Below are 13,698 nucleotides of genomic sequence, written 5' to 3'. Positions count from 1 at the left end.
CCCTCATGCCCCAGGGCAGAGCGGGGGCAGGGGGAGAAAGAAGTCCCTCCAAACTCTGCACCAAACTTAAAATCCCTCCGTGATGTGGAAGGTCTGCATGTGGCTGAGGCCTCCAGCATGTGCTGATGACTCTCAGGGAGTGATACTCCTGGAACTGGGTCTCCAAGGCAGAGTGGCGTCCTTGGGTGGCTGACCTGGTGTACAAGAGCAGGGGCTCTGGGCTGCTGCCAGGACCCTCGGCACCCAGGAGGGGAGGATCCGGCTCTCTCCGAACAAGTAAGAGTTACTGAGAGCCTGCGTGCCGGGCACCTTGCTGGGGACGCCAAGATGAAACACCCGGGCCTCATGCTTCACAAGCTCTCCTGTCCCGCCTTGCACTTGGGGAACTACAGTAAGGCCTCACCGTCTCCCATGGACCAGGCCTGCTTCCTCAGGTAAAGAGTCCTGCACCCAGTTCTCATGAGCAAGACCCCTGCCCATCCCTCCCCGGGTGCCCCGGCCCCAGGTCTGAGTGAAGGCCGTTGGAACTCATCCAGAGAGCTAGCTGGAAGACGGTGCCTCTGTCCAGTGTTGGTGAGGCCTGAATTTCTGCCTCAAGACATCGAGACACCACTTACTAACCTACGTCCCCTCAGGAAGCTACGCAAAGATAGGTAGGTCCCAATGTCCTTGACTTAGCTGGTTTCGGCAATCACCCAGTCACAGCAGGATGTTCAGGGACTCCTGTCTGCCGCCAGGTAGAGGTAAGCGTCTGGCCTGGGCTCGAAGAAGGTGAACCTGTACCAGCGGATATAACCACCTTCTAGGAATCCTTCTGAAGACTGGCAAACTGCATTTTCAAAAGGCGTCGTTCGCTTGAAATCCATTTTGTTCTGCCACTACACAGGTTCCAAGTGTCCCTCTGGCCATACTGGACCTTGGGAACCTCCTACCTTGCCACGTTGTTTCCAAATTCATATTCTCCACCTTAAACGGTCATTCAAGTAACTGAACTCATTGCCACACAACAGAGTAGCCAGCAATGGGATTCTTCAGAACACTCTTTAAATGGCGATTTTAAACGGCACGTCTTTTAGGAGCTGTCATTTAACAAGAGCAGATTCTCTAAACAGACAAGCATCTCACTTCCCAGCAACGGTTCATCTGGCTCGATTTGGGGATGACATGCAGCTGCTGTGCACTGGACGGCAGTGGGCACAGAGCTGCATCTGGGCAGCTGGTGATGTCGGCCGCTCTGGCTGCCCTCTGCCCCACGGGGCCCACCTCCTCAGGGGTCTCTGGGGCCCTTTCTTGGGTGGCCAGTGAAAGTGTCATCAAATATCTGGACACACCCCCCGCCCCCTGCTTGTACCGGATGCCGGGGGGACAGTGATGTTGAACCCACCAGCCTGCTGGCCAGGCGGCCCCGCCAGCAGTCCTGTGAGCTGCACAGAACCAAGCAGGTGACACGCTAGAAAACCCCACATGGACACGCTAGCGGGGGTGGGGGAGGCGCTGAAGGCTGGGACCCCAAAAACATAAACGGCAGCTCACACGTTGAGGGGCAGCTGGACTTTGGGAGCTGTGCCCTGCTGTTCAGCCACTGGGGTGCATCCGGCCGAGGCGTCCTGGAAACAGACAAGAGGAGACAGTGAGTGGACACAGGCTCCAGGGGTATGGAGCATCCGCGGTGGAGTCTGGGCATCTGGCCCCCTCGGCTGCCTGACTCTGTGGCCTCCACGGCCCGGGTCCCGCTGCCCGGCTTTAGTAGCCGTCCTTCAGTCCAGAGGGGGCCTGGCAGCCAGCGACCCCCGTCCCTCCCGCAGCAGCTCAGGAAACCGCTCGGCCCGCGTCTGGCCCGGACGGTGAGGTGCCGTGTCCATCACGGAAAGAGGCGGTGGGGTGGCCGGCCTTCATTCTCAGGACTCGGATTCATTCCTCCTGTGTCTGGCCGAGAAAATCCCGACAAAACCTTTCATGCTCCAACATGTCAGCTTATTTAGAAACCGTGTCCCCGAAAGCTAAAGAAAATCGGTCCTTTGACAGTGGACGGGGGGCAGCTAGAGGGTGCCAGGATGTAAAGCACTGCCTCTCCTGCCTGACCCGAGGCGCGCAAAGCTTCAAGGGTCTACTCTGCGAGACGACGGAGGGATGGCCGCCTTGCAGGAGGTTCCTGCCAAGTGTCAGGTGCACGGTGAGCTGGGTGAGGGCCAAGCAGCGGGCTCTGGGCTGCAAGATGATGCTGGGCTATCCTTAGGGAACCCCGTAGATCCAGCCTGCCAGGGGCATCGTCCCCCGAGTCCCCTCACCACACACTGGCTCGTGCCGCCCCTGCCCTCCCCAGGTGGCATCCCATCTTTCTGCTCAGGGTACTGGGTGGCCTGGCGAGTTGAACTCTGGTCCCCAAAGTGCACGAGTCATGGCCCTCGTGCCTGTGAAGGTGACCTTATTTGGAATCGGGGTCTTTGCAGGGGTAATATGAGGCAAGGATCCTGAGATGAGATCATCCCACGAGACAGAAAAGAACAGAGACACCAGAGGTGAGAAGGTGGCGAGCAGACATGAGGGCGACGCATCTGCAAGCCAAGGAGGTGGGGTGCTGGCGGCCAGCAGATGCTGCAGGGGCCTGGGTGGGGTCTCCAGCAGCCCCATGAGAAGCCGGTCCACCGACAGCTTGATTTTGGACCTCTGGCCTCCAGAGCGCTGAGCAGGCACTGCCTGCCGCTCTGAGCCACCTGGTTTGTTACAGCAGCTCCAGGAAACTAACCCAGATGGGGACACCCAGGGGTACCTCAAAGCTGAGGGAGCTGGGGTGTCCTCCCCTCCTGGAGGCCTCCCACAAGGGCAGGACAGGGACCCCGGAGGAACAGGGACCCAGCAGCCTTGGGCAGAGCCCTCAGGCCCCGGGCAGGTGGGGAAGGTGACCTGTCACCACGTGTGTGTCCTCAGGGCACAAAGAGCACTGAAGCACAAATCGCAGAGAAGCACCTGGAACAGGCCTGGGGTGGCAGGACAACCCACGCAGGACCGACCGCCTCAGGGCCCTCTTGCTGTGCGGGGAGCGTCATTCTTGCCCATCGCTGACCAGCTCCAACCTCGATTCTGGTCTCCGAGGCAGCCTCCCAACCCCGTCCCCCGGGGACCACAGCCCGTCAGCAGTCCCTCAGGCAGACGTCAGAACTGCTTCTCCTCGTCGGGACTCGGAGCTTCTGGTAGACTGAGAATGTGTGACACCCACACGGAACGCCCCCGCCCCCCCCCCCCCCCCCCCCCCCCCCCCGCCCAGGCCACTGACGTCCCGAGCGCCTTCCCGCGCACCGAGCTTCTGCACTTGCGGGAGGGACCCAGCTCCTCAGACCTGCCCCTGCGGCTGCCGTGTGGAAGCTGCGGAGCCAGGAAGGCGGGGACGTCCCTTTCTGCCCAGAGACTCCGGGTCTCCTGCTCGCTGGGCACACCTGCCCCCAGGAAGGGACAGCCCCGCAGCCAGGGAGACAGCACCCAGGCCCACGGCTCCCCTCGAGCAAGTGAGGGGCCCTCCCTGCTCGCTGACAAGGAGCGGGCAGGCGGCATCCGCCGACCACCTGAGCCCAGGCCCGGCTGGGGGCGCAGACACGGCCTGCGATCTCGGGGGTTTCCTTGGGGTGGGGGGACAGGCGTCAGGCAGGTCGTTACAGACACGGGGTCCTGGCAAGAGCAGGGCCGCAGAGCACACGACGGAGGCCGAGGCTGGGTGTGGCCAGAGGGGCTCCCTGAGCACCCAGTGAAGGGAGAAGGAGGAGAAAGCAAGCTTTGCAGGTTGGAAGCAGAGGCTGGAGCACCAGGGGCAGGGGGAGCCCCGGGAGCCCCCCGATCCAGCTGTGGATCCTGGGCGGCACCTGGAGGCCAAAGACACACCTGGTAAGAAGGGCACCAGCCCACGTCTCTGCCGAGGACGTTCAGTCGTGGATCGGCGGTCAGGGTGATGAGAGGGACAGGGGGTCTGGATGCGCAGGAGGCCGTGGGTAAGGAGGGTAAGAGCAGGGATAACAGCGGCCACCCCCACCCAGAGCTCACCAGGGACCAGGCTCTGCTCTGAGCACTTGGCCGGGAATAACGCATTTACTTCGCAGAAACGCCCGTAGGCAGGTGCTGCTGTCACCACTTCACAAAATGAGGGAACCCAGGCCCAAGGCAGGAGGTGCGCGGCTCACAGTCACCCAGCCGGCCAGTGCCCGGCAGCCCCTGCTGGGGGCTGTGTGCGTCCCCACCACCTCGTCCCCAGGGGAGGCACCAGCGAGTGACCGCGAGCCCAGGGCCCTAACCAGCATGGAGTCACCAGTTCACAGGCCTGCGGCCTCACAGCCAGCAGGGCAGGCGGTCAGTCCTCTCGCTTCTCTCTGACTCTGACGCAGGGGACCCAGGACCGTCTTCCGTCTCTAGTTCCCTGTCCCTTGCCAAGGAAGGCAACGTATTCGCAGGTTCCGGGGATTAGGACGTGCACACGGTGGGCGTTATTCCCTCTCTACCTACACGACTAGTGGGTTCCGGGGCTGAAGGGCGTGAAGGAAGAGGATAAGCGAGTTTCCGGCCTCCGCGACTGGCTAGACAGAGATGCCACGAGAAGGGATGGAGCACGAGACCTGGGGGAGGCCGACCAGGGGCTCAGGGGGGGCACGACCTGGACGTGTACGTTCGGGGGTCAGCACCGGGCTGATGTGCCCTCAGCTCTCAGCGTGCGACCCTGGACGGGTTATGCCATCGAGCCGTGGACTTCTGCCCCGACCACGGTCGAGCGACAGGCACTGGATTTACCCTCCACCCGAACACCTGAATACCAGACAAAACATGAATCCCTGGTTCCCGAGACTTTGGAAATCACGCAGTGAAGACACAGGCCCTGGAGGGATGAGGAGATGGGGCCACCGCGGCCCCCAGCTTCTAGGTTAGCTGGAATATTAGACACAGTAATTTAAAGCTCTGAGCAAGCGCTCAGGAAATGCTGGCATCATTCTTTCTGCAGCCACAGGAGAAGATTCGGCTGCAAGAAAGGGCAGATAGAGGAGATGGCTGACCCGAGACTCCGTCTGCAGACCGACACAGCCCCACACGACCTGGGAGAAGGACCTGCACAGGTGGGTGTGGAGGGCTGAGGGAGCACAGCAAACGGGATGGCGTGAGGGAACTGGACACCTAGGTTTAGCCTGTTTCTGTAAAACGATGGGTGCATTTACATGGGGAAATTTACATACAAATGATAATGCTTTTACTTAGGGAGCTGGGATTTGAGTTCGTATTTTTAAAAATCTGTATGTTCAAATTTTCCATCGTTTTACTATCAGCAGTGGTTTTCCACTACATTTTCAAAGTAAGATACACAGAACGACAGAGTTCGACTACCTGAGGTCTGTTTCAAGATCAAGCTATGGCTGAGGTGACCCCATGTTTACTGGATTCTACACAAGCCGCCTTTGTGGGGGGCCAGGAGGGGACAGGACAGGACCGTGAGGGGACCCTGATGATCGGCCATTCTGCTGACCAGACGCGGCACTGCTGGCCACAGTGGGGCCGAAGGGCCTTAGCCGGGCGGCAGGGCCCACGCGACTGGCTTGGACGGAGCCAGACCCGTGACCCTGCTCTTGTCAAAGGGCCTCCTGTCCAAATAAGCTCTCCTGAAACAGCCAACCAGCCAAAGGCACCACGTGGGAAGCCCCATGACCCGGCTGGGGGCTGCTGAGTCCCACCGTGCCTGGAAGGTGGCCCGCCGGGGGTCTCTGCACCCTGCTGCCTGCCGGCCACTCGGGCCGTAGTTCAACAGGAGGCGACACGTGCAGAGGAGGCTGGTGCCTGCCTCCAGGGCAGAGGGAGAGGCTGGCCATGGCTGTGGGCCTCCAGACCCCCACCCGTCAACTCCGCGCGACACGTGTTGGGGGCGGCAGGCCTGTGGCGCTCCCCCAGCGCTGGGGCAACGAGGCTGCCCTACAGGAGCCTGGCCGTCAGCTGAAACCCGACACACGAAGGCCACAGAGCAAGGAAGTGGGATCTCACGGCCAGACCCTCCCTTAGAGCTGGGTCGGGGGCATGGGAGGCCACACCTGTGACAAGCCTTTCTTCCCAAGGTCAAGGTCGAGATGGAGACCATCTAAAACTCCACCCACTGAGCCCGGGGCTCTGACTTTTCCCCCCTGCGCAGTGCGGAGCCCAGATGAAGGCCCTTTGGGACGTTGTGCCCGGTGGTGGGAGCCTGGGCTGTGACTCCCCGGTGGGGCCAGCCATCCTCCTCCGGGTCCCATCTTCATCTCTGTTCCTGTCGATGGAAGGTGGAGGGGTGTCCCCCGCCGGCAGCTGAGCTGTGAACAGCCGAGGACACAGACCCAGCAGAGCAGGACGCGGCTGCTGAGATGGCGGTCCCTCCAGGAGCCCGGGAGGCAGCTGTGTGCTGACCCTCAGGGGTATCGTGGCACAGGGGGGCCTCCTCTCAGGATTAAGGGCTCGCAAGCACCAGGCGTGGCAGGGGGCTCCAAGTTGTAGCAGTCCAGCCCTGGGAGGACGGCGCTGACCGGAGGCACGGCCACACCCTAACGCACGGCTCCTAGGACACACGGGGTGGGACGGGAAGTCTGTCTGAGGTCGTTCGCAGCGCCAGGTTGTCTCGTGCCCCACGCCCTCTGGCTGCAACGTGGAACAGGCTTCCCGCCAGGACTGGGGCCTGCTTCCTCCCGGCTGAGGGCCCCGAGGCTGATTCTGCTCTGATTTTTAATGGCTTACTTTTTAATGGCTCTGGGCCTTAAGGGATTAGTGAAGGCTTGGCAGGAGAGAGGGAATCGGGCAGGGAGGAAGGAAGGGAGGTGAGGGCTCCAGCTGCTTTTGGACAGAAATAACTGGGACCACAGCCTGGGGACAGACCTTCCTGCACCCTGGCGACACCCCGCCCCTCCCCCCGGGCCTGGTGCAGCCCCATGCACGCGGGGCCCCGACGTGGGAAGGTGGTCCACCGTGATGAGGTGGAATTCTTTTCAGCTGACTCGCAATGGACGCGTGCTGGGGCTCAGCCCAGAAGTCGAGCACAGCCCAACCCAGGGGAGCCACCAACAGTGTGAGGATGCCAGTGGCTCAGTCCTCGGGGTCACTGAGCCCATGGAGTGGGCGACTCCAGTGATCCCTTAGGCCTCGTTCAGCAACAGCCCACAGGCATTGCACAGGAGTCTACGCTGAGCGCCCCCGGACCCTGATTCTAAACCGCCAGGCTGTTAGCAGATGCCAGAGGCTCCACTGCTGCCCTTGCCGGGGCCCCTGAGCAGTAGCTGCGAACCAGGCCTTTTATTTCCCACTGGGATTAAAAAAAGGGAAAAGGGTCTGCGGTTGGCAAGCTGCACCCCAGCTAAAAGGGGCTCCAAGTCGCCTTCCTTGACACAGACCAAGACCCCAGGAAGAAACACCTCACTTTAACTTTTAACACGTGTCCAGAAGGCACTGTCATCACCCTAAAAAGGAGCCGTGAAACGAGCATGTTTTATTCAGCACACGCTACCACTCCATAACACGGGGTGAAAATCAGGCTCTCAGGAACGTGCTTCCCAAAGAAAACTTCAGAGTAAAACGCTTACAGCCTGATTCTTCGCTTGGTTCCAAAAAGAACACCCAACAGCCTGCAGGGCCAGGGGTTTGGGCAGGGAGGACGGTGGGCGGGGCCTGGGCTGGCAGCTCGAGGTCGGAGGCCAAGGAACCTGGAGGAGACGGTCTGTCCTGGAGAGGGAGCCGGTCGCTCTGTGCCGATGGAACGTCCCCGGTTCTGTCCATCAGCCCCAGGAAGCTGGCTGGCCACCTGAGGCAGAGGCCACCAGGAGGCCAAGCTCACCTCAGGTGGCCCGACCGGCCCACAAACTACTGACTCAGCCCTGAGCTTCTGAGTCCAGGTCTGCTCAGCGGTCGACAGACTCCTCCGAGGTCACATCTGGCCGTGCTGTCCCTGCTTCTGTAAATAAGGTTTTCTTGGCACCCAGCTGCTCTTGCCCACAAGGCAGCAGTCCAGCACGCTGAGAAGTCGGCCGACCCACCTGAGGTGTCGTCTGCAGTGAGAGGACAAGCCTCCGGCCTCTGCCCTCGTCCCACGGGGCCAGCAGCGGGGACCAAACGGCCACAGCTGTGCCAAAAGCAAGACAGGCCTCCCCGGGTCATCACGAAGGGGAGCTGACCTGCTCAGTGCAGGGGTGAAAATCGCAAAGCGCTAACGTGTTGGGGGCTGGGGGAAGGCAGTTACAGGCTACTTCTCACCCATCGGGCATCGCGAGGTTCGACTCTGAACCAACAGGTGGAGCCTTTTTCCACCAAGAAGAGTCACAGGCGGGGGGCTTCCCAGGTGGCGCAGTGGTTGAGAGTCCGCCTGCCGATGCAGGGGATGCGGGTTCGTGCCCCGGTCCGGGAAGATCCCACATGCCACGGAGCGGCTGGGCCCGTGAGCCGGCCGCTGAGCCTGCGCGTCCGGAGCCTGTGCTCCGCAGCGGGAGAGGCCACAGCAGTGAGAGGCCTGCGTACCGCAGAAAAAAAAAAAAAGTCACAGGCGGTCTCCTCGCTCTGCTTCCCCACACACGAGTCCGCCTGCTTGGTGGTCTTTGTTCACAGGAAGGTGCCAGTAGCTAGTGTAGACCACCCCCCACTTCCATGTGTGTCCACAGACGAAAGCATCGTCCCTGGCTTTGCACAAAATGCATGACGTTCACATCCCAATGACCCGTCTCCCGCCTTCAAACAGAAGGTGTCTCCTATGGAGAGGTGGGACTCAAGAGCCCGCAGCCCCATTCAGCGTGTCTGTCGTCCATCCACGTGTCCGCGAGCCCCCGTGTGGAGGGCCCCTGCGGGCACTGAGGGTCCGAGCACAGCTTCCGTCTCGGCCGAGCTCCCAGGCCTCAAGCTAGCGGTGGCCATGGTCGGGCCACGGCTACAGGGCCTGGGTGTGCAGCCGCGCCCATACCGTGGTCCACATGGTGGGCCTGGGAGGGGCGGGGCTGGGCGAGAGGAGCGGGGAGGTGGGGAGGGTCCTGAGCCATGAGCCTCTGCAGCAGGACCTGAGGAGACATGGAGTCCCACAGGAGGCCTTGCCTCCTTCCAGAGCAGGCCCACCTCCCAGCGGCTGTGCCGTTCCACGCACTCCCTGCCCCGAGTGGTGTCCTTGTCGCCTGGTGGGCCGGCTGGTCCCGGGGGCTGGGGTCCAACAAGGGTCCTCCTGCATCTGCCCGGGCTGCTCCTTTAGCCAAGAGCTCGCCAAACGAGAGGGAGGACGGAGGGACCGGCAGCTCACCAGGCCCAGGGGCCCGTCCCTCAGCCGCTGGCGATGGCCGGCGCCCAGCAGTCCCTGCCCTTAACGTCGCAGCAGAACAGACAAGGTCGGCAGCTGACGTGGTGGACGAGAAGCCCGGGCCAGGCGGCCAGTGTTCTCATTCCTGCAGCCAGCAAGTCGGGACAGCACTGCCCACGTCTGCAGGGAAAGCTCTTCTTGTGCAACGTTCTCAAGGATGAGACGGTTTAGTTGTCTCGTGCTTGCTTGGTACTTTTTTTTTTATTTTGCTCCGGACAAGGCACAGAATTACCTTTGTAACTTTCTGAAAATGCTCAACACAAGCCCAGGCTCCCCACGGGCAGTGCGCGCCAGGAGCCTGGAGGTGGGCTGACAGCGGGGAGCCCGGCGCGTCGGTGCCCGCACTCCCCGCTTAGAGCCTGTCCCGGGCCGACACAAGAAGAGGTGGCGAGAGGGGCTGCAGGCCACCCCACACGCAGGCGGATGCGTTGAAAGACTCCCGGAAGCTTCCGGGAGGGCTCTTCCAATTCACTCCTCAGATGCTAGAGAAATGCTCCCTTTTGATGTTCTCGCTGCTGAATTTCAAACACTCCCCTCCTCACTGATTTTAAAGCACATCTTTCTGATCTCAAGGGCTTCTGTTGGCTTATTTGAAGCTGGCCTGTAAGCCGTGGTCTCTCTGAAGCTGAGAAACACCGAGTCTGGTGAGAGCCTGCTGGGTGCAGGTCCCACCCACGGCCGTCCACAGACGGCGGGCACAGAGACGCCGGTTTCGGCTTCCGTGGGTCACCTCTGCTCTCCGAGGTTGCCGGCCTCTGCGTCGAGCAGTTAAAGCTTACAGACAACACGGAGCGTCCAGGGAAATGGTGCCGTGGGCTGGCCCAAACACCTGGGCTCCCCTGGGTGCCCTGGACCCCACTCCACCCCCATCCCCACTGAGCAGAGCCAGGCTGGAGGACTTGCTTTGGCCACTGAACGTCCCCACGCGGGAGCCTGTAGGGGCCAGTGCACTGGCGGCCACATGCCACCCCTGCCACGGCGGTGGGTACACTGCCGCCCGGGACTGGGCCATCGTTCCTGCACAAGGCCGGGTGGTCAGAATTTTAGCGTCCCTGAGTCACGTGGTCTCTTCACAACCACCAGCCCCACTGTTGTGGCCTGAGAACAGCTGGGCAGACGACATGCAAGTCAGCATGTGTGGCTCTGCCCCAGCAAGGCTTCTATCTACCGAACAGGTGGCAGGTGGGCTTGGCCCACGCAGCTGCAGGTGTCGGGGTGAGGGCACAGCGCCCCCCGCCTGTGGCGGACGCGCGGTGTGCGCGGGAAGCAGGCCTGGAGGATTGGGGCTGCCCGTTCCAGGGCATAACCGGCCACACTGCCCGGCCCAGGAGCTCCTTGCACCCCCTGGGGCTTCCCAGGCAGCAGGGGTGGGGGGGCGACCTGGGTCACCTGATGACAGGTCGCTCTGAGCTGTGGGTCAATCACCTCCTTTGACCCCCGACCTCAGCAAGCAGACATCTGGACCCTGAGTGGTGGAGCTGACCTAGACAGCCTCTTTCCCCGTCCCTCCTGCTAACCCTCCCTGCCCAGCAGCAAGGTGACCGCGGTGCTCCGCTGCTCATGAGGACCTCGGCCGAGCCTGGACTTTTCCGCACGGCAGGGAGGAATGATTCATCAGGGTCGAGTGTGAGCACGGCGGGCATCGGAGGCCCAGCCTGACCTCGCTCCCCTGGGAGCCCTGCTGCCTGTGGTGGACACGTGGCGTGCGGGAGCGAGCTGGCCGCCTCACAGCTGCGCCCTCTCGGCAGCCGGCGGTGTGGGCCCTGAGCCCGTGGGAGCCATCACGGGGGGGGCGTCAAGTGGCATCCCTGGAGCCACGGTGTTTCATGCTCAGACCATTCAGAATGCAGCATGGCTGACTCGGGTCCCATGGCCACCCGAGGAGAGACGGCCGGGTGGGGGTCAGGAGACAGGACACGGCACACAGGGTGGGCGACACCCCGTCCCTGCCCAGGACCTCCAAGTCCAGGGGTTGGGGAGAAGGCCATGAATACCAGCGACAAAAGCAACACAGTCCACGATGGATGCAGGGGAAAGCCCTGCAGGCCAAGGATTAGGTCAGCGGGTGCGCGAGGGCCGCAGGCCTTTCGTGTGCGTGGGCGCGTGTCTGTGCCGCAAGGGGGGGGAGGGGCAGGAACAGCCGCGGGGGGAGGGGGAGCCAGGCCAGCACGGGCGCACAGGTGCAGGATCTCTGCGGACGGCACAGGGGAGACTGGTGGAGATGCTGGAAAGACGGCAGGGTGGTGGCCGAAGTCTGAAGGGCTCCTCAGGCCACGCTAAGGTGCTCAGAGCTCCTGGGAGGCAACGGGCACCTCCAGGAGCACCCAGGTGAAGGGCAGCGTTACCGCAGGGCGCGAGGGGCCGCCAGAGGCAGGCAGCTGGAGTCTGAGGATGCAGACCCAGAAGGTGGCGCCGGAGGTGGGGGCAGAGGGGGCGGGGCTGGCCTCTGGGTCCCACCCATGACCACCGACCTACGCTGGCGCCTACCGCTCGCAGCCCTGGTGGCTGGCCCTCAACTCACAGGCGCTCAGCACCACCCTTCCTGCCTCCCGACAGCTGAATTAAACGGGGCCACAGCCAGGTTGCAAACTGCTTCCCTTGAACTCTCACCCTTTCTGACGACGCTCACTAAAGTCCTGAGCCTGGTCACAACTTTCACTTCAAGTGTCACTGCAGGAAAATGGGTCCCAGGGCCCGGTCATCTCATTCGTGGCTCCCACACTTCGCCTCTTGACTGACCGGCCTGTCGTGCGGCAAGCAGGACCAGCGTGGACGCGGCAACAGCCTGGCTCCAGGGCTGCCTGGTCTGGCTGGCTGAGAGCAAGGTGACCCCTCTGCTTCCCTGGTGGACGGAACCAGTGCCCCGTCCCACAGAGGAGGGCTCTTCTGGTTCTGTCCACAGGGAGCACGTCAGCCAGTGTCACGAGATGCTGCAGACACAGCAGCACTAACCCAGACTTCCTCCCGAGTCAGAGGGCTGAGGCGGGCGGGGACGGGACCTCGAGAGGCCGCGCCACAGGCACTTGAGAAGCACCTCACACCCCCCTCGGCTGTCTGAATGCTGGTTGAGACCAAGACACACCTCCCACCAGGGCTTCGGGGGCCCTAGGGCGGGGACCCCAAAAGGCACTGTTGCCTGGCCTCCTTCACACCCACCCAGGGACCAGGGACGGGGAGCAAGCGGAGCCGAAGAGGAAGCCCCGGCCCCAGCGACGTTACCTGGGTGGGTGCACTGCGGGACAGGTGCGCCAGGTCCCCGATCCTGGCCGCGGCCCGTGGGTCGCTGGAGCTGATCAGCACGGGGGCGCTGATCTCCATGGAGCGCCTGTGGCTGGCGGCCTGTGTGGACCTGTGCGTCACGCTGAGCGCCGTGAAGGAGTGTCGCTTCTTGGCATTCTTCTTACTGTCCACACGCCGCTGGAAGGCGCTGACCGCCCCCGTGCTGCCTGAAGTGGGACCTGGGGCCGCGCTGGCCCCCGCACCGGGGTCAGAGGGCATGAAGGTGAGGCAGCCGGACGCTGAGGCCGGGCCCAGCCTGTCCATCTCCATCAGCTGCTTGGCGGCATCGTTGAGCTAAGGAAAGAGGGGAGAGGCAGACGTCAGTGGACAGCAGCCGCACCCCACGTCCAGCCTTTTGCTCGCGCCTCAAAGCCACCAGAGTGTTCAAGCTGCCACACCCTTCCAACAGCACGTCCAGTACGAACGGTGCGGAGAAAACACAGCGAAGGCCAGGGTGGCACCTGGACATTCTACTGAAAAGGTGTGTTTCCAGGGGCTGCTCCCTTCTCCCCACTTTGGCCGAGTGGGGCTGCCTGGGAAACACCCAGAGGGGGTGCCTAGGGTGGGAGCAGCCCCCATGTGCTCCCCACCTCGTGTACCAGCAGGACGCAGCTTCCCCAGCACGTGGCCACCCTAGGCTGACCAGACTTCCGGTGGAGCGGCCTCAGGCTGCCGGCAGAGCCCTGCCTGCAAGGTTCGGGGAGGGGGCAGAACAAGGGCCCTCCTGGAACAAGACACACCCGTAGACCAGGTGGGGATGGTGGGGTCCAAGGAAAGCGTGAGCAGGGACCAGGGCGCGAGCTCAGTGCTGGCGCTGGGTCACCGTCCCAGGTGCCAGTGTGAAGAAGGGTTTGAAGCCTTTGCGGGGCGGGGGCGGTGCTGGAAGGACACACTGGATCCTGACGGGAGCAGGAGAGAAAGTGTGTGCGCCAAGGGAGCCTTCAAGGGCATGAGGTCCCTGCAGGCAGGTGAAGGCCACATGGTGCTGGCTGTGGATCTGCAGGGCGCCTGGTGCAGGCACCGTGCCACGTCCTCCCATCAGCCTGGAGCCGTGGGCCAGGCCAGGAAGGGTCCCTCGGCCCTGCAGGTCCTCCCTTGTATACCGAGCG

General features: G+C 62.7%; 1 protein-coding gene across 1 annotated transcript in view; it reads right to left on the bottom strand.

Annotated features, from left to right (window-relative positions):
- Positions 1–13,698, bottom strand: part of SH3RF3 (SH3 domain containing ring finger 3) — a gene marked incomplete at its 5' end in the record, with an annotated part of 205,885 nt that overhangs the window by 59,464 nt on the left and 132,723 nt on the right. Inside the window, 2 exons of the mRNA XM_082672676.1 lie at positions 1,534–1,607; positions 12,530–12,883. Coding sequence (XP_082528802.1) covers positions 1,534–1,607; positions 12,530–12,883 — 428 coding nt within the window. The remainder of the gene's footprint in view (positions 1–1,533; positions 1,608–12,529; positions 12,884–13,698) is intronic.

This window comes from Grampus griseus (assembly GCF_964374135.1).
Source record: "Grampus griseus genome assembly, chromosome: 15".
NCBI classification, from domain to species: Eukaryota; Metazoa; Chordata; class Mammalia; order Artiodactyla; family Delphinidae; genus Grampus; species Grampus griseus.
Note: the sequence above shows the minus strand (reverse complement) of the source record. Positions and strands in the feature narration are given on the sequence as shown.